General features: G+C 41.2%; 1 protein-coding gene across 12 annotated transcripts in view; it reads right to left on the bottom strand.

The window, feature by feature from the left end:
* SIPA1L1 (signal induced proliferation associated 1 like 1) overlaps positions 1-20,780 on the bottom strand; it is a 394,920-nt gene that overhangs the window by 91,634 nt on the left and 282,506 nt on the right. For all 12 annotated transcript variants that reach the window (XM_067557845.1, XM_067557840.1, XM_067557837.1 and 9 more), the window contains 2 exons: positions 13,934-14,122; positions 94-268 (listed from right to left, as the gene is read on the bottom strand). In XM_067557845.1, the coding sequence (XP_067413946.1) occupies positions 94-268; positions 13,934-14,122 (364 nt within the window). The remainder of the gene's footprint in view (positions 1-93; positions 269-13,933; positions 14,123-20,780) is intronic.

The raw sequence follows: 20,780 nt of genomic DNA, 5'->3' as shown, positions 1-20,780 counted from the left end.
GAATGTGATTTCTGAAGAAATCTGTTCAATAACTGAAAATCCTCTCATAAAATATACTTTGTTAGTCTAAAAATAATAAGAGGGATGCCTTACTCTTCGTGTCCAGTTGAGCACGGTACTTTTCAAACCCCTTGAGTCGAACTCGTTCTCCCAAGAGCTGAAGAAACTCTTCAAAGGCTGGCCCTGCTGACTCATTGTTATACATTTCTTCTTCAGTGCTCTGTCCAGCTTTGCAATACATGATCCCCACCTTCAGCTGATAGCTTAACTACAAAGATAAATTAAGATTCAAGATTTATATATCTATCAGGTTATATAGCATTTATTCTTCCTAATTTTCTTCAGTCATTTAGTTAGTCCCCTAAGTTTACAGACTCAGAAAATACTTAATGATTTGTATAACTTTCTTCCAGATATTCCCATTGTTTGCACCAATGATGATGAGAATTGTGATTCATAGATTCTAAGGTCAGAAGGGACTACTGTGATCTAGTTCAATCTCCTGCATAACACAGGCCACAGAACTTCCCCAAACTAATTCCTAGATCCTATCTTTTAGAAAAACATCCAACTTTGATTTTAAAACTGCCAGTGATGAAGAATCCACCATAACCTTTAATAAATTGCTCTAATGGTTAATTGCCCTCACCGTTAATACAAATAAAGGAGGAAGAGAGAGCTGCTAAAGTCCAGGACTAAACCAGGGACCTTGAGATGACGAGGCATATTTCATCCCACTACCTCAAATTACTTTCCAAAGATGAGTAAACATTATCCTCTTTTTGCAGATGAGGAAACTAAGGCACAGGAAGGCTAAGTGACTTACTCAAGGCCACAAAGAAAGCCTAAGCAGAGGCAGGATAGGAACCAGACTACTGATTCCCAGCCTTCTGACCTACCCAATGGGATCACATTGCTTCCCTATAGAAAATAGCAGCTCAGAGTATTTGCTTATCACTGTTGTGAATGTCAAAGCGAGTAGCATGTTTCCTTGTATTAGTGGAAAGATCAGAAGACGCATCTAATTTGACTGGGTGATAACAGAGCACCACTATAGGAATAGTCATTTGCATTAGAATGGCTTTGCTATGATTAATTTTCAGACAAACAGCAAACCACAATTACACAAAGAAAATTGCATTCTTTTTTGCAGCTGTTTTATTTCTTTTAAGGGTCACTGTCAATTATTTTTAAAATATGATTGATCAACTTCGAAGCTTAAACATAAAATTTCTCTCTCTGGCAATCCCTGGTTTTCTTTTTCCATTTGACAATCAATATTTTTCTCATGTATTTCTAATACAACTAAAATTAAATATTAAACTTGGCCTCCAGCATTGTCTATGTCAGAATTATCATTGAGTTCATATTTTTGGCAAAAGTGCTAGCTATTAAGATGTGATTTAAAGGAAAATAATATTTACAACTTACGTAACATCCCGTACCAGATTTTAACAGCTACCTGTAAGATAACATAGGCCAATTTTTGGATCAATGCTACTATACTGCATTGTGTTAAAATAAAAATACCAGAAGTACCTAAGATCTTCATAACAAAGTCTAGTTTTACAACTATGGTATCTTATTTCCTATTTTAAAACCTCTCTAAACAAAAAGGATTTCTACATAACAGGAGAAGCAGTATTATTAATCAATTTTCTCCCCCTCTCTAAATACTGTAGTTATTTAGTCAATAAAATTAGCTTGTTTCTTCTTACTCACTATTAATTATTTTTCAAATTTTAACAGTGTGGGAAAAGCTTTAATATTTTCACCTGCAGTGATGATTTTAGAATATAAAATACTTTCCATTTAGAACCTGCGCAGGCTACATGAAGTAGTTTTTATTTTTTCTGAATAGGAGAAAGGGAGGAGGATTTTGGATCAATTCTTTCTCCTTTCCCATTAGGCCTACAAAAAACTTAATGGTTAGGCTGCTAGTGTGCTGAGACCACTGTTTATCATGCTGACCAATACTGTCTCATTGTTTCCTTGTACTCCCTCATCTATCTGTATCCATGTTGTCTCTTGTCTTATTTAGACTCTGAACTCTTTGGGACAGGGACTGTCTTTTTATTCTGTTTGTATTGTTGCTAGCACAATGAGATTCTGGTCCAGACTGGGGCTCTGCGGTGCTATGATAATGTAAATAGAAAATAATAATAATCTTGAAAGCAATTAAATATTACTTCATTATTTGAGACAACTGACTCTTGCCTGAGCTCCAGAGAACCAAAGTTGTGAGTTTACAAAGGAGATTAAATGATTTTTAACTCTAAATTGTGTAGGAAAAGACTAAGTGCCCCATCCATTTGAGAAGTTGTATTTCTTCACATCTAGCATTGACACTAACCCTGCAATGATGTTAAGTTCAGTAATAGTGACTTCACTAAATGTAAGTATCCAGCAAGAGTCCATAACCAAATTAGATTTAATGTAGATTTTAAAAGCTCTATTATATAGTCAAGACTCTCTTGGTCTGTTACATCTAAACAGGAAATTAATTTTCATTTGAAAGAGCATGCTCCTGAAAGAAAATAATGGACAGAACCTAGTTAAATCTTCTTGAGAAATAGAATGCTAGTACAATGCGTTTGTCATTCAGTGATTTCTACTGCTTTAGTACCTCCCACCTGTAGAGAGTTAAACTGGTTTTTCTGCTTCTGAATGTGGACTGTCAGGAAATGTGATAGAATGACAATTTTTCTCCTGTTTGAAAATTTGCCAAGTCTTGATGACTGTATTGTTTACAGTGAAAACACGAGTGCAGTCTCTCTTCTTTACACTTAAATCAAGGTAGGTGGGCCATACTCAACTCAGGTTCATATAACTTAAGTAACAATCAATTTCCATGCAAATCTCTCACAAAATGCTAAAGTGACTGAATGCATACATGAACTAGATTGTTTAAAAATGAGGGAGAAGTGTATATTATTTTGAGTTATGCTAATATTTCCAGAACCCTGAAAAGACATGAACAGTTTTTCACTATTTGTACTTAATATATTACATTTAAGGTAGGATATTTAAAAGTACTCATCAGTGGCCTGTGTTCCCACAGACTTAACTGGGAGCTGATTGGGGGATTGGAATTGACATCTCAAAGGACAATAGTTACGCAAGGTTAGTAACCTTTTTTCCTTCTTGGGAGTGCTTGCCCATGTCCATTCCAAAGTAGTTGACTACCAAACAATTTCGCAAGTGGAGGGTTCGGAGTTCACTGACAAGCTGACTGTAATACTGCTCTGCTGAAAACTGCAATTTCTCTAGCCTGTTGAATGATGGCATAATGAGATGCAAAGGGTGTAGACTGATAGCCATGTTGCTGCTCTATAGATGTCCTGGATAGGAACTCGAGTTCTGGGGTTTTTTCGCTTTCCTCGGTATCATGGGTCACGGTTCACTTGCTGGTGGATTATCTGTACCTTAAAGTTTTTAAACCATGATTTGAGGACTTTAAAACTCAGTCATAGGTCAGGGGTCTATTATAGGAGTTAATGGGTGAGTTTCTGTGGCCTGCATTGTTCAGGAGGTCAGACTAGATGATCATATTGGTCCCTTCTGACCTTAGAATCTATGAGTTTGAGTCGACAAACACCGCCATCGATGCTTGAGCCCTTGTAGAATGTGCTGTCAGAACTGAAGGAGTAGGAATGTTTGCTAGGTCATAGCATGTGCAGAGACAGGAAGTGATCCTGTCTGCAGTGGCTACAAAAAACTGAGTAGATTTTCAAAAAGAGCTAGTCCTTTCTATGTAAAAGACTAATGCACACCTAACATCCAGGGAGTGGTTTCTGTGTTCCTCCCTGTTAGCATGTGGCTTCAGATAGAAGACTGGCAGGAAGATATCCTGGTTACTAGGGAATTGAGAGACCACTTTTGGCAGGAAGGCTGGCTGCAGCTGCAGTTGAACCTTGTCCTTGAAGACTGTGTAAGGTGGTTCCAAAGTAATGGTTTGGATCTCTGAGACCCTTCTGGTAGAAGTTAGGGCAATAGGAATGTCACCTTTCAGGATAGGTAGAGCAGAGAGCACATTGCCAGCAGTTCAAAGAAGGTCCTGTTAGCAGTGCCAGCACCAACTTGAGGTCTCAAGGAAGGAGTGGCTAGCGTACCTGGGGGTATAACCTCTACAGACTCTTTAGAAAATGAACACAGATTGAGTTTGAGAAAACAGGTCGGCCATTCACCCATGCGTGAAAAATCGAGATAGCAGCTAGATAGACCCTAATATATGATACTACTGTTTCAAGTGGAGTAAGTAATCTAGAATGAAAGGTAGTGTTGACTGTGTAGGTGAAACTCCTTTCTGCACAGACCAGATAGAAAATCTCTTCCACTTTGCGAGGTAAATGGCTCTAATGGATGGCTCTCTGCTCCCAAAAAGCACTTTGCGAACAGGCTGGAGCATGCTAGCTCCACAAGGTTCAGCCTTGGAGCTTCCAGGCCGTGAGATTAAGAGACTCAAGGTCTGGATGACGTAGATGGCCAAGGTCCTGGGAGATCAGATCCGGGAACAGAGGCAGACAGATTGATGGTTCCACAGAGAGGTCCAGGAGGGCAGTGAACCAATGCTTATATAGGCAGGCCAGGGCTATCAATATAACACGCACCCCCATCCCCTCTCACCTTCAGCAGGACCTTGTGTATGAGAGGGGGGAAGGAATGTGTAGAAGATATGGTCCAGCCTAGGGAGAAGAAAAGCGTCTGCAAGCAAGCCTGGGCTGTGACCAAGGAAAGAGCAGAACTAAAGACACACTTCCTGTTGTGCTTCAATGCGAAGAAATCTATCTAGGGAGTCCCCACTTCTAGAAGATGCCTTTCATGACATCTGGACCACTCGTGGTGGTTGGAGAAGGATCTGCTGAGATGATCTGCTAGTTCATTCTGTGACCCTGGGAGACAGGAGGCTTAGAGGTGTATCGAGTGGGCTATGCAGAATTCCCACAGTTGAAGAGCCTCCTGGCATAGGAGAGAGAAGTGCACTCCACCCAGCCTGTTGATATAAAACATCGCTGTCGTGTTGTCTGTAAAGACTGACATGCATTTGCCCTCCAAGCTAGGCACACCGCTCGAGTTCCCTCACCTTGATGTGTAACAAGAGCTCTTCTGGAGAACAGAGACCCTGAGTTCTGAGAGTCCCCAAGTGAGCCCCACATCTTATTGCCAATGCATCTGTAATGAAAGACATTGACAGTTGGGGCCTCAGGAATGGGACTCCTGCACATACCGCCCAGCCACCAAAGAAAGGTGGTGATCCCCGAAGGGGGAAGTGAGACAACTCTGTCCAAATGGTGCCTATATCAATGCCAGCCAAGACTGAAGAGGTCTGAGCCACAGTCTTGCATGCTGCACCATGTAAGTGCGTGATGCCATATGCCCTCGGTGCTTTAGGCAGTTTCTTGCCGTTGTAATGGGGTGATTTCTGAGGGTCTCTCTGAGCACACCTAGATCTTAGAACCAGGTTTCTGGTTGCCCAGATCAAATTGAGAATTGCCCCAATTAATTCTATCCTTTGAGCCAGGGAGAGGGTAGACTTCTGCATATTTATCAACAGCCCCAGGTCCTGGAAAGCTGACTGTATTAACTTCACGTTTGCCTGCACCTAGTCTTTTGTCCAACCTCTAATCAGCCAGTCATTAAGGTAAGGGTAGACCTGAACCCCCTGCCTCCTCAGGAAGGCTGCAGCAACTGCCATGAACTTTGTGAACACCCGAGGGGCCACTGACAGTCTGACTGAGAGCACAGTAAATTGGCAGTACATGTGGTTCATGATAAAGGGGAGGAACCTTCTGTGCCCCTGAAGATTGAAATGTAAAAATAAGCATTCTTGAGATCGAGGGTGGCGTACCAGTCCCTGGATCCAGAAAAGGGATAATGGAGGCTGAGGAGACCATGCAGAACTTCAGCTACTTCATGAATCTATTCTGATTTTGCAGGTCCAGTATCAGTCTGAAACAGCCATTGGCTTTTGGGATTAGGAAATAATGGGAGTACAAGACCTGACCCCTTAAACGCGGTGGAACCTCCTCCACTATGCCCACCCCTTTAGGAGCAACTGCACCTCCTGGGCTAGAAGTTGCTTGTGAGAAAGGTCCCTGAAGAGGGAGAGGGAGGAAGGGTGGGAAGGAGGAGAACAACTGAATTGAAGGGTGTAACCCAGTGCTATCATGCCTAACACCCAGCAATCTGAGATAATGAAAGTCCACACCCAATAGAAGCAGGATAGTCGGTCCATAGAAATTGGGGAAGACGGATACAAACATTGTCCTGGTACATCACCCCTTGGGGGGGGCAGACACAGATACAGACCGGGATGGAGGTCTCCTCTTATAGCCCCTGCTCCTCCTCTTATTATAGTGCTGTTGGGACTATGGCAGGAAGAAGTGAGCAGCCAGCTGGGGCTTATAGTGCTTCCTAGAAAGGGCTGATTGTCACATGAAAGACATGGGAGGTAATTATTCCATTCTACTCGATACTGGTGAGGCTTTAAACTTGAGTATTTGAGTGCCATACTAAGAAAGATGTGGATAAAGTGAAGAGTCTCCAAAGGAGACTAACAAATGATAAAAGGTTTAGAAAATCTGACCAATGCGTAAAGATGAAAAAAACTGGGCATGTTTAGTCTTGAGAAAAAAGACCGGGGGGGGGCGGGCAGGGGCCCCGGCCCTGACAATAGTCTTCAAATCTGATAAGGGCTCTGTGATAAGGGCAGTAATCAGTTGCTCTCCTGTCCACTGAAGATAAGACAAGAAGTAATCTGCAGCAAAGTAGATTTAGGTTAGATATTAGGAAAAACTTTCTAAACTACAAGGATAAACATCAGAATAATTTACCAAGGGAGATTATGGCATGCCCATCATTGGAGGTTTTTAAGAATAGTTTAGACAAACACTTGTCAAGGATAGTTTAAGGAATACTTGATCCTGTCTCAGTGTTGGGGGATGGAATAGATGACCTCAACATCCCTTCCAGCCCTACACTTCTACAACTATATCCCAACATAAGTAGTTTTATGTACCACAGAACTCCCACTTGGTTTTACTTGTGAAAAAAGTATTCATATAAATATACTTGCAACACTATGGTCTGGTCTACATTGACAATGCAGCTTACATCGACCACAGAAAGTATGTGTCTCCCCTCTAGCATGTTGGTTCCGCCAACATAAATCGCGGTAAAGTTTGACTTAATAAAACCATCTCTGCAAGTGGTGTAGTGCTAAAGTCGAATTCTGTGGGTCAAATGAGCATCAGTGTAGGCGGAGCGCAACATAAATTGACGTCACTGGCCTCCAGGAGGTATCCCATAATGCTCTGTTGTGACTGCTCTGCACATCTGCAATCTGCTGCACTGTGGCCACGTAAACAGGACATAGCTCCTCCCCTCAAGTCCCATAAATTTTGAATTCCCATTTCCTCTTTGGTCAGTGTGGAGACAGCTTGCCAGCACAACTGATCATGGCGACTGCACGCCACAAACATGCTCCAGCCTGGAGTTGATCTGAGGTCTTGGATCTCATCGGTCTGTGGGGCAAGGAATCTGTTCTGGATCAGCTCTGAGCAAGCAAAAGAAATTTGGATATCTATGAGAAGATATCTCGCAGCATGTTGGAGAAGGGGCACAACAGGGACATCCAGTAGTGCCGCGTTAAAATCAAAGAGCTGAGGCAAGCTTATCAGAAAACTAGGGAAGCTAACAGCTGTTCTGGCTCCTCACCCAAAACTCCCCGCTTTTACGAGGAGCTGCATGCAATTATCAGTGGAGACACCACTACTATGCCACCATGCACCGTTAGAACCTTGGGGGAGGCCAGGATGAATGAAGATGAGTCTGTGGACCAGGAAGAGGAGGAGGATGAGGAGAACAGGGGGCAGGTGAGTGGGGTATCCCTTCTCCCTGAAATCCAGGAGCTGTTTGCAAAACAGAAGCAGCCCACCCAGATGCAGGAAACTGTGACTGACCGGGATGCCAGGGAAGGCACATCTGGTGAGTATGTACTGCAAATTGCATATCTTTGGTCATATCCACAGTCCAGAATCTTGTACCAGCAGGAAAAAGTGGTGTGTGGGGTGGTGGGGCTGTTCTTCCTCGTACTTGGTGTGCTTAAGAATTGGGTTCATCCTGGAAAAGATTACTTATGTGCACAGGGATGCTCTGAGAATCCTCCATGCATATCTCCAGGAAGCTTTCATGTAGGTACTCTGCAATCCTTTGCAGAAGGTTTCTTGGGAGGGCAGCCTTATTTCTTCCACTGTGATAGGACACTTTCCCCCGCCACTCTGTTATTAATTGTGCAGGTATCATCGCAGAACACAGCATAGCAGCGTAAGGGCCAGGCCTGTAGCAAATCCTCCCTTTCCGCCTGTGGAAATCCTCCCTTTCTTCAGGCTGATATCACTCATGGTTACCTAGGGAATATGGCGCACATTTACAGAATCCGCCCAAGGAAGTTTTTTAAAGTATGTGTTATTGCACAGCCAGGGATGGTTTCTTGGTTCAGCATACCGCAAGTCCCTAAGCAGGACGTTGTTGTTATGGGCCTTGGGCATCCACAAACGGATTTCCATTTTTTTCCTCCAGAGACGGTTAACCCATACCCACCCCTCACTCTTTCTACCGCCTGTTAAAAGTCTGATCAATTGGGAGCATGGACTTGTGCAGCATGGGCCCTGGAGATTTCCCTAACATAGATGCACTTGCCCCTTACTTACCATGGCTCGAACAGCACTCAGACCCCTGCAATAGTTAGGACAAGGCCATGCAGTTCTAGCCTTCCCAAGGGAAGGCTAAGGGGAGTTATTTATAAATTGTAACATTGCTTTTCATACATGGGACGAGTTAACAATGGGTACCTTATGCTTTGTTTCCCTTACAACGGACAACATGACCTTCAACACACCATCTCATACTCCTGCAGAGTGCCTGTTGCAGATAAGAAGGTGGGAAAAAACACAACTCAGGATGACATATTTAATGAGATAATGAATGCCTCCACGGCTGCTGACATAGAGCTAAGAGCGTGGAGGATTTCATTATCTGACAGGCTGAACATGGACAACAGAAAGGCAGCACAGAAGTATGAGTGTTCAACACAAGATAAGATGCTGTGTATAATGCGTGATCTGTCAGATATGTTGAGGCGTCTGGTTGAGCTTCAGGAAGCTCAGCGGCAAGACAGACTCCCTCTGCAGCCCCTGCAAAACTCTGAGCTAAATTATTCTTTCCTAGCCCACACTCCCAAGTCGTCTAGGAGGAGGTTGAGCAGAGTGCAGTACGTGCTGCACGCCTCGCCGGTTGAGGGGAGTGGAAAGAGGCGATGGCCCCTTTAAGGAGTGGGAATGTGTGATTCTTTCGTGTGCACACCCAAAATGGGCTCTGTATCCCCTCACAGGCCCCACACAATGCATGCGGAACATTCATTATCTTCCCTTTCCCCCCTCTGCAAAGGATCACCAATAAAAAAAGTACTGCTTTACAATTCATTACTATTTATTGATAACAAGGGAATAAAGGGAGGAGAAAGTTGGGGGGAGGGGGAATTGATCGGTGGGGTGGGAGATTGGTGGGAGAAAACATACTGTTTCACAATTCATTACCATTTATTAATTGATAAGAAGGGAATAAAGGGAGGGAGAAGGGGGGAGGAACTGGAATGGTGGGTGAGGGGAAAGGGGGAGAACTGGATCGGTGGGAGGATGGGTAGGGGATGCGAAGTGAAACCACAGGACAGATAAGCAACGCACATTACTGTTGTCTCTCATTGCAAAAGCGGTTTTTCAATGCTTCCTTGAGGCACAGTGCTCTGCGATTGGCTCTCAGCATTGTAGTGGCATCTGGCTGCTCAAAATTTGTGGCCAGCCTATCTGCCTCCACAACCCCCAATGGGAACTTCTCCCCTTTTGTCTCACAGACATTATGCAGTGCACAGCAGGCAGAGATAACTATTGGGATATTTTTTCACTGAGATCTAACCTAGTGAGCAGACTGTGCCAGAGCGCCTTTAAATGTCCAAATGAACATTCCACCACCATTCTGCACTTGCTGAGCCTATTATTAAAACGATCCTTGTCATTGTCCAGGTGCCTGGTGTAGAGCTTCATTAGCCACCGGACCAAGGGGTAGGCAGGATCCCCCAGTATCACTATTAGCATTTCAACGTTGCCAATATTTATTTTTTGGTCAGGGAAGAAAGTGCCTGCCTGCATCTTTTTGAACAGACCTAAGTTCCTAAAGATGCATGTGTCATGTACCTTTCCAGACCACCCCACATCGATGTCGGTGAAGCGTCCCCTGTGATCCACAAGGGCCTACAACACCATTGAGAATTATCCTTTTCAATTTATGTACTCTGTGGCAAGGAAGTCCGGGGCTAAGATAGGGATAGGTTTGCCATCTATGGTCCCCATCCCAGTTTGGGAACCCCATTGTGGAAAAGCCTTCCACTATGTCTTCCACATTTCCCAAAGTCACTACACTTCTTAGCAGAAGTCTATTAATGGCCTGGCACACTTGAATCACAGCTGCTCCCACGGGTGGATTTACTGACTCCAAATTGATTCCCAATTGACCAAGCTTCCACAGAGTGAGGGCCACTCTCTTCTCCACTGTCAGAGCTGATCTCAAGCGAGTATTCATGTGTTGCAGGTCTGGGGCGAGCTCTCTGCAAAGTTCAAAGGAAGTGGCCTTTTGCATTTGAAAGTTCTTCAGCCACTGCTCATCATCCCACACCTTCATAACGATGTGATTCCACCAGTCAGTGCTTGTTTCCCAGGACCAGAAGTGGTGCTCCACCGACTGCAGATGGTTCGTGACAGCCTGCAGCAAATGGGAAGTGTTTCGTTCTATGGCTTGTAGCAAGGCGGCCTCCGTAACATCACAATTTTCAGCGCTGCAGCTCCTGTCTCACCCCTGAAAATACTGCAGAATAAGTCGTGAGGTGTTTGTGATGCTCACAATAATAATGCAGAGCTGAACAGGCTCCATTCCTCTCAGGCAATGGCGTGCACGTGGCAGAGAGTGAAGGGTTTGAAAAAATGGCACGAAAAGGAGATTGTCTGTTTGTTTGGACAGGGATAAGGGGAGGGGGGCGGAGAGTACACTGCATCATGGGAGAACGACAACCTTCCCAAAAGCCTCTGCGGCTAGTTGTACTGTGGGATAACTACCCACAGTGAACTGCCTTGATTGTCGATCCAAGCATGGCTAGTGGGGATGCAATCCCCCAACGCAATGAGCATGGTGTGATCATGCTCCTGCGACTTCTAAAATTCGGCGGGTGAAAATCGATTTAAAATAAATAGACTTCACTCCACAGTGTAGACATACCCTATGTTAACTGTAGTCTTCAGAAGATATTCCCACATTACATTAGTCTTGGGTCTTTCTGGGGGAAGCAGGCAAATATTCTCAACCACAAGTGGATAATTTTGTGATTAGAAGTGAAATTATTTTGTCTACATTCCCCTAGACATGAAAAGGCAATATTTTTGATCTGCTCAACTACATAACTCCCAAATACATATGTGAATCAAGTCTTACAAAGATAGCAGTAAGTTTTTCAGGGGCACAAGTAGTCAGCATATCATGTTGTTTGTACTAAAAACAAAAGATCTGCTCCAATTCCTAACCCATTCCATATCCCTGACTCCTAGTGTTCTTCATTTCAAAAAGGACTTTTGCAAGAAAAAAAGTCTACATTTTTTAATCATGTCTTTCAACAAACAATGATTTTTTCCCCTAGAGAAATTTTATTTCCAGATGCTTAATAAGGTTAGACAAGATCTTGAATTTACCTTTTAAACAAAACAAAATCAACATGGAGTAACATCTCAAAACTCTTGAAATCAATCAAAATCAGATTAATCTGAATCCTATGCAAAGTTACAGCTGTTTGCAACAATTTAAAGTATATGCAGGAATCAACAACTATGTAGTAAAATAAAATGAAATATACAGAATGGACTGATATCCCATGTAGCACAAGAGACCTGAAGGACATATTATTTCTTTTAAATTCAATCTGGAATGCACAACATAAGATGACCAATTCTCCGAGATTCATTTAAACCATCTTGTGGAAGAAAATGATTTCTGAGACTCCCTCAGTGTGTGCCACTTGTCACACATCAGTAAAAACAATCCTTGATGGGCTTGTCTTGTCTCTTCTTAAAATAGTTATTTGGCAACGTATTTTATACATTTTTTGTGTGCAAGAGGTAAACAAATTATGACTAGGCTTATTTTACTGAGAAGTATACAGAATGTCATTTTATATAAGGTAACAGTTATACTAGGCATTACAAATCATTCTTTTTTACATCTTAGTTGCACGGCCAATTACTAAGGTGCTCCCACAGATGTTGTAGGACAAAGGATATCATACACATCAATTGCATCTGCACTATTCAAACTCTAAATGAATCAGAAAGTTAGTCTTTAGGTTGGCAGGCTACAAAGGGGGAGATTTTTAAGTCCTCAGCTCCCACTGGCAATCAACAGAATTGAGAGGCCCAACTGTCCTTTGTACCTTTGAAAATGTCAGCCAAAACCACTAAAGATTGGTTACTTAACAGTAACTGTGGCTCTTTGAAGGGTTTCACCTCTATATGTTCACACTTGTCTGATGAACTCCCTGGCACTGCTGAGCTTCAGGAACCTGCTAGAAAGCCACTTGCCATGAAGACTAGACTAGCAGTTCCTTGTGAGGCCAAACTTCAGAGGCAAAGGAGGGAGGCCATGCAGTCCACAACTATCACAGCTCTTTCTGCTAAACCCAGAATCCTTAAGAGTGTAGAACTCCAAGGAAGGGGAGCCGATGGACTGTTAGATTGAATGTGCAGAGGCAACATCCAAAAAAAACCCTCCAACAGGTGGTTTACCAGTGACTACTTCTTTAAGCATGTTACCTCTCCAGAGTCAAACTTGTAGGATAAGTACATGTCAGATATGCAAATATGTGCGTTCAATTTAGTGAAATTCACTACTGAATGCCACTCCTCTGAGAAGATTTTCTCGTGGCCAGTCTAAAACATGCTATAGACCAGCTTATGCTCAAACAAACCATCATTTGATGCTAATTACCTCACCAAACAGGCAAGTTTAAAAAAAAAATAGTAGTGAGCCAATAACTGATCTCCACCAACACTTTAAGACCTCTATTAATCAAAGCTGGAGAAAACATAGAAAGACACTCTTGAAAATGGGACTTAGGTGCTTTTGAAATTTTCATTCTACTTCTTGTTTTGGAAAAAATCCTTGAAGAAATAACATGCAGAGTACAAACTAGTGCACACACTCGGCAACAGAGAATTCAGTAACTTGCGAGATTTTTCTCTTTTCAGTACAGTAGCACCAAAAGAGCAGGTTTTTTTAAAAAGTGAGGACTGGAATCCTTAAATTAAGAAAGATTGAATGGAGTAGCTGCCATAAAAGTTAATTTTTTAAGATGTAATCTTCTTTGACAATGTCGCTTCCACTTTGGGAAGAGAATTGCGTGAGAGAGAAAGTGAGTACAAATATACAATTTTCATTTCACTGAGCTATGCAAAGTCTTAATTATGACCTAGTGTGATTAAGTGAATCCCCTACTAGCAAGAAAATTAGTATGAATTAAGATTTTACGACTAGTGTCTAAAAAGTTAGCAGGCAATATATGACTATTCTACTTCAGTCACTGTTTGCCTAATAACAGCAAACATTTAACTATTCAATGTGGTGAGTTTGGTTTTAACTATTCCAAAAATACTGCAAAACTTGATTAAAAAGACAGTCATTTCAACTTCCAGCAATGTGCAAATGCCCCCATTTGATCTAAAATACTTAACTGAAATGCTGTTACGTAAAACAAACAGATAATTTTGCAGTTTGATACAGGTCTCCCAATTTAACTGTACAGCACTGAAGAGTCTATCTTATTCTTTAACTTGGGACTTACCCCTTGTTCATCCAGTTTCATAAGCTGCTCTGTGACTTTAGGAGTGTTGAAAGCTAATCTGAGGCAATGGATATTCAACTCAGGAACCACATGCTCAAGCACTTCTTTTAAAGGAAGTCCTCTGGCTGTGCAATGCTTTGCAGTTGAAGGGATAGCATCTTCCAGCACAGAGCCTCTTAAAGTCAGAAGCTAGAACACAGAAATAATAAATTATTTTGACATATTTAGGGAGGAAATGTCAACTAGTGGTAAGAGCAGAGAACTGACTCAGGACTCCTGGGTCTATTACTGCCCTTCACTTTGACTTACTGTGACATCTACGGCAAGTAAACCGCTCAGAATCTCAGTATATTTATGAGTAAACCAGAACAATACTACCTCTCCAACTTACAATAGTATCTGAAAGACTTAAATAACTCATGTTGTATAAAGTAGATACGAATGTACAGAATATGATACCAAACAGCAGACATGATACTGCAAGTACTTTGTAACAGTATCCAGAGGCTCACATTTTGTATGAAATTAATACCGAGGGGAGATACAAAGAAGTACACATTTGTCTTGTGAAAATCCATGTATCAGGTCAAATTTAAAACTGACTCGAGCCCCACAAGAAAAAAGCGCACTTGTAAGGCTTTAGTAATAAGCAGTGAGAACTAAGATAAACCTGAAAGATGAAACATTCAATGAGACATCCCCAGTGAGATAGAAGCTGCAAGAAGTTTACAAAAAATGAGCATTTCATCTGCTTATCAGTTTCAGAAAATTCTAACTGTGAGACTGGCTACAAGGGAATGATATTCATCAGATGTCCCAGGTAAATGTTTAAGGGCAAAATGATCTGCATATACAGTAAATATATATTTATTTTATATAAATAAGCTCTAACTACATGAAGGTCTTTTATTCAAAAGTCTCTTTTAAACATAAAAAAATGACAAACTCCCACACAAAATATCAGTTTATAAATAAAACCCAAGTTATATTAAAGCAGACAGTAATTTAGAACAGACAGATTTTTATTATGGATGGAGCAAAGCACCAAATATAAGCCTCTTCTCTCTCCTTCCTTCTTTCCCTTAACAGCTTCACTTCAGAAGGAATCTGAGGACATCTCTACACAGGGACATTAAGACAATTCAAAGGTAGGAAGCCAGTGTGTGTAAATTAAAGCAGAGGAGGTGCTACAGGTATCTTAGACCACTTTATTCCTGAAGAAAAGCAGAGGGATGGGAGCAAGGCAGAGGAAGAGGGGCTAACACTATTTAATTTATGCACATTGACTTTACACCTTTACTTGATTCACCTTATCTTTCTTGAGTGATCACAGTGTAGACAAGCCCTGAGTTTAAGCAACAAAAACAGAGGGAATTTCCTGAGGATTAATGGCCAGCCAGTAAGAGTTGATGCACTTCAGGCATTAACCCCAGGCAATCATTAAATATCCCAAAAATGCCATGTCCCAAAACAGTTGCTGTGATAAGCCAAATCTTTTATATGGAAAGAATAATTAAAAAATACTTCCCAGTAAGGGTTTTATTTTGCCATTTGTCCCCCATATTCTGTGTTGGGTGCCACTATTTGTTCAGTATACCGGGAATTTGGATTTTATTCGACACGGTCACAGAATTAATGCTCAGTATATTGGCCAATCAAGTTGCAACAATCTATTCACATTTACAAGTAGGTTATAAAGCAATTTAGATTGTTAAATGTATTTTATTTTATTTATTTATTGGAAGCCAATTATTTCTATGTGTGAATATATTTCTCTTTTAAATAGAGACCAATAGATAAACATGTTATCCTTTCTGTACCAGTACTTTACAATAGTTAATTATAGTCCATTTGTTCTTTTGTGTGTTTAAACTATAGTATGTCTCAATTCAATGATCTACAGCAGGGGTTCTCAACCGGTGGTACGCGTACCACTAGTGGTACGCGGAAGCCGGCTCAGTGGTACACGAGGCAAACCGCGCCGCCGATTCCGCCGCCGAATCCCCCCTCCCGCCGCTGATTCCCCCCCCCTCACCGCCGCCGAGAAAACCTCCCACCGTTGCTCCCCCGGCCCGCTGAGAAAAGCCGCCGCTGCCGCTCTTCCCTCCCCCCGCCGAATCATGCCCCCTTGCTGCCGCCGAAAATGTGCAAATGGCTGTAGGGTTTCGGCGGAGGGCATTGATTGAAAGTGCTTACTGCGCTCATTTTCCGAGTAGTACTCTGGCCAGGTACAGTCAGGTGAAGCGGTACTCGACCTGATTCTACCTGACTGGAGTGGTACTCGGGGAAAAAAAGGTTGAGAACCACTGATCTACAGTATGTGAAGTGGTTTGGTTGACCTAGTTCAGTTTCTATTTAACAGTGTTCAAATCAGAAAATCACCAACCGATGGCACTAAATGATATCATTCATTGTAATTTCAACAGAAGACTCTATGACAGATTGAAAGGAAGAGAATACATTTCTAGAGATAATCCCTCCAGTTACGGTTGAGTAATATGGGTTAGGCAATGTGGGGCAGTGCTTCAGTCTCTAGAGCTATTAACTTCGCACTTTCTGCCAGCACTAGAGTCAATTAAAAAAAAAACCAACCAAATCCACAACAGTTCTTAGAGGATGTTTTTTGTGCATGTGGTGCTTATATTGAGGAACATGTAATGCGATTTATATGTTCACAATAACATGAAACTCAGACTGTGATATTGTATTGTATCTGATATAGTATAAAAACTTAGAAAATATGGATTTAGTGATTATACTTTACTAGAAAAAGGCAGTAACTTAAAAAGAAACTATAAATATAAAATTGTTTCCTCTATGGTTTTGTTTTTTGTGTGCTTTCTATTTAGATCTTTTTTGTGCTATTGTTGCTGAAAACAGCACAACAAAGGTAATGGACTTCATGAAGGCAGACCAGCAAACTCAGAGAATTGATAGCTGGGATCCTGTGGGAAGTAAGTCTAAGACAAAAAAAGAGTTTGGGTGAGTTGGCAGTTTTTTAGAGAGATATTATTAACGGCACAAGAACAAACTATCCTAAAGAGATAGGAAATATGGTAAGAGATCACCTTGGCTTAACCAGATCTTCAGTGACCTAAAACTCAAAAAAAGTGGAAACTAAGTCAAATTACAAAGGATAAATATAAACACACATCACAAGCATGTAGGGACAAAATTAGAAAGGCCAAGGCACAAAACGCAATTAAAATAGCTAGGGACATAAAAGATAACAAGAAAACATTTTACAAATAAATTAGAAGCAGGAGGAAGACCAAAGACATAGTGGACCCATTACTCAATGGGGAGAAAAAGACAGTAACAGAAAATGCAGCAATGGCTGAAGTTTTAAATTCCTTTTTTGTTTCAGTTTTCACCAAAATGGTTAGTAGTGACAGGATGACTAACATAGTGAACAGCAGAATAAACTGGGTAGGATCTGAGGCTAAAGAGGGAAAGAACAAGCTAAGAATTATTTAAACAAGTTAGATGTCTTCAAGTCAACAGGGCCTGACAAAATACATCCTAGAATACTTAAGGAACTGCCTGAAGAGATCTATGAGCTATTAGTGATTATCTTTGAGAACTCATGGAGGCTAGAAGAGATCCCAGAGGACTGGAAAAGGCAAATATAGTATCTTTAGATAAAAAGGAGAATAAGGACAACCCTGGAAATTTTTAGACCAGTCAGCTGAACTTTGGTACTTGGAAAGACAATGGAGCAAATAACCAGTCAGTCAGTTTGTAAGCACCTAGAAAAAATTAGATCAGTATTAGGCAACATAGATTTGTCAAGAACAAATCACATCATATCAACCTAATAGATTTTTTGACAGGGTAATAAATTCTTGTGGATGGGAGAAGCAGTAGATGTGATATATCTTGACTTTAGCAAGACTTTTGATACTGTATTACCTAACTTTCTCATAAACAAACTAGGGAAATATAACCTAGACAAACCCACTATAAGATGGGTACACATCTGGTTGGAAAACTGTACTCAGAGAGTAGTTATCAATGGGTCGCAGTCAAGCTGGAAGTACATATGAAGTGGGGTCCCATAGGGATCTGTCCTAGGTCTGATTCTATTCAGTATCTTCATAAATAATTTGGACAATGGCATACAGAGTACATGTATAAAGTTTACAGACGATACCATGCTGAGAGGGGTTGCAAGCACTTTGGAGGACAGTAGCAGAATTCAAAATGATCTTGAAAAACTGCAAAAATTATCTGAAATAAATAGGATGAAATTGAATAAGGACAAATGCAAATACTACACTTAGGAACGAATAATCAACTGCACAAATATAAAATGGGAAACGACAGTCTAAGAAGCAGTACTGCAGAAAGGGATCTGGGGCTTACAATAGATCACAAACTAAAACTGTTGCCAAAAAAAAACCAAACAACATTCTGGGATGTATTTGCAGTAGTTTTGTAAGCAAGACACAAGGATTAATTCTCTTCCATTCTACTCGGCACTGATAAGGCCTCAACTGGAGTACTGTGTCCTCTGGGCACTGCACTTCAGGAAAGAGGTGGGCAAATTGGAGAAAGTCGACGAGAGCAACAAAAATGATTAAAGGTCTGGAAAACATGACATATGAGGAAAGATTGAAAAAACTTGGTTTGTTTATTCTGGAGAAGAGAAGACTGAGAAGACATGATAACAGTCTTCAAGTACGTAAAAGGTTGCTCTCATCCAGTGAAGACAGGACAAGAAGTAATGGGCTTAAATTGCAGCAAGGAAGATTTAGGTTACACATTAGGTAAAAATTCCTAAGAGTAAGGGTAAATTAAGCACTGAAACAAATTATCTATGGAGGTTTTGGAATCTCTGTCACTGGAGGTTTTTAAAAACAGAGTAGACAAACACCTGTCAGGGATGTTTTAGATAATAATTAATCCTGCCTCAGTGCATGGGACTGGACTAGATGACCTATCAAGATCATTTCCCGTCCTGCGTTTTGATAATTCTATGATTCACTGAAGCCTAGATTGGGATACTAAAGTGAGAATACTTGCAAGTTTACCAATCTGCATTCTCAAAACACTGCTTGCAGACATGAAGGAAAATCATGAAAAAGCTATGGTTACTACAAAGCTGGACTAAATTCAAACCAGAAATGGAGTTAAAAAGCTCATTTATCCAATTATTTATCCAATAATAAGTCTATGCAAACTTTATTTTAATTCAGTGTGGAAAACAATAGTAGTTTTTGGGGGGTTTCTTTCTTTTTTTTTTTTTTTTTTTAAACAGACATCATTCCATTATTTTATTTACTCACCCAAAATGACTACTATCCTGTTGTAAGACATGGGATGTCTTGCAGAAACTAATAAAATAGACCATTAAAATTTTAAAAATCCCTAAGAGTAAGCCTCTATTCTACTTGATATAAAAGACAAAAAACTACAACTTTTGCCAATGGTACTCTAAGTTTAGCCTGAGGTGTCTGCAAGATGAATGCTAATCTTTATTTATCAGAGTTTGAGTTTTAAATAGGAAACAAAGGTCCTAGTTGTACACTGAACTGCATTTGAACTGAATACTTCAGATGAGATAAATTAAGCAAAATGTCCATCAGAATGTCCTCGGAGAAAAAAAGTTACATCAGCCTTATAGAGAATTTTAGTAGAAGTTAATGATGAGAAGGAAAGTTTCAAAGTTTTGTAAGACAAGTGTAAACGTCAAGTAAGATAGCAAGCTATACAAAAAGCAACAGGAAAATCTGTAACTGTTTTTACAATGTGTGCAATACCTTTGGGTGCTCTGAACAATTGTGTGCACCCCTTTACAATACAACTCAACAACAAAAACAAAATAGAACACACATCTTCAGACATAACAAAGTTTTAAAAAAGCATTCTCTCCTATTTGTCTCTGACAAGATTCTCCCAAGAGTGAAACAATACCTTTGCTGTAGCAAAGTGTAATTTACAAGATATTGGTCTGTTTCACTTCTGCTGGTCCAGCAGTTTGAACAAAAAGACTAACAACTGAGTTTCAGATTTCATTTTCCTGATCCAGGAATCTACTCATAAGAGGAAGAAATGGTGAAACCAACACTTGCATACATACAGAACGCCCAGCACAGACAACATTCTTAGCAGCAGCTGAAGGTTAATAGTTTCTGTTGCTTAGATTTACAGATTAGGAGATTAAGATTGACAAGAGTTTGGTCATCTTCACTTCAGCTAAAGGATGTGAACTGCAGCAGGGAAGATGGCCATTCTTAAAATACATGTGCCATAAACTGCAACAATGGTGGGGATATAATCTGGAATGGGAGAGGAAAAAGAGAAGAGAATGAAATTTTCCAGTTTGGAAGGAAGGATGAGAGGAATATTTTTTCTGCTAGAAAAAAAGTGAAGAGGAAAAGAAAAAAGGTTATTTACCAGTAACTGATGTTCTTCAAGCGGTGTTGCTCATATCCATTCCCTTATAGGTGTGTGCACGCCTCCATGTACGGTTACCTGAACTTTTTTCCCCTTCGCAGGTCCTGTAGGGCTGGCTCTGGTGCCCCGCGCGAATGCCGCGGTATATGAGGCACTGCCGGTCCTACGCCCCCTCAGTCCCTTCTTTCTGCCAGCTCCGGTGGTGGGGCGGGGGGGGGGGGGGGTTGGTTGTGGAATGGACATGAGCAACACATCTCGAAGAACATCAGTTACTAGTAAGTAACCTTGTTTTCTTCTTCGAGTGATAGCTCATGTCCATTCCATTATAGCTGACTAACAAGCAGTACCTTGGAGGTGGGCTGGAGTTAGCGGTGAGCTGTCTGCAGCCCAGCTCTGCTGAAGCCCACTCCTTCCTGCGCCCTGGGCAGAGGCGTGGTGGGACGTGAAG

Source organism: Emydura macquarii, unplaced genomic scaffold (genome assembly GCF_026122565.2).
Source record: "Emydura macquarii macquarii isolate MOO-44397 ecotype Brisbane River unplaced genomic scaffold, CSIRO-AGI_Emac_v2 contig_1876, whole genome shotgun sequence".
Lineage (NCBI taxonomy): Eukaryota > Metazoa > Chordata > Testudines > Chelidae > Emydura > Emydura macquarii.
This window is presented reverse-complemented; position numbering and strand designations above follow the sequence as displayed.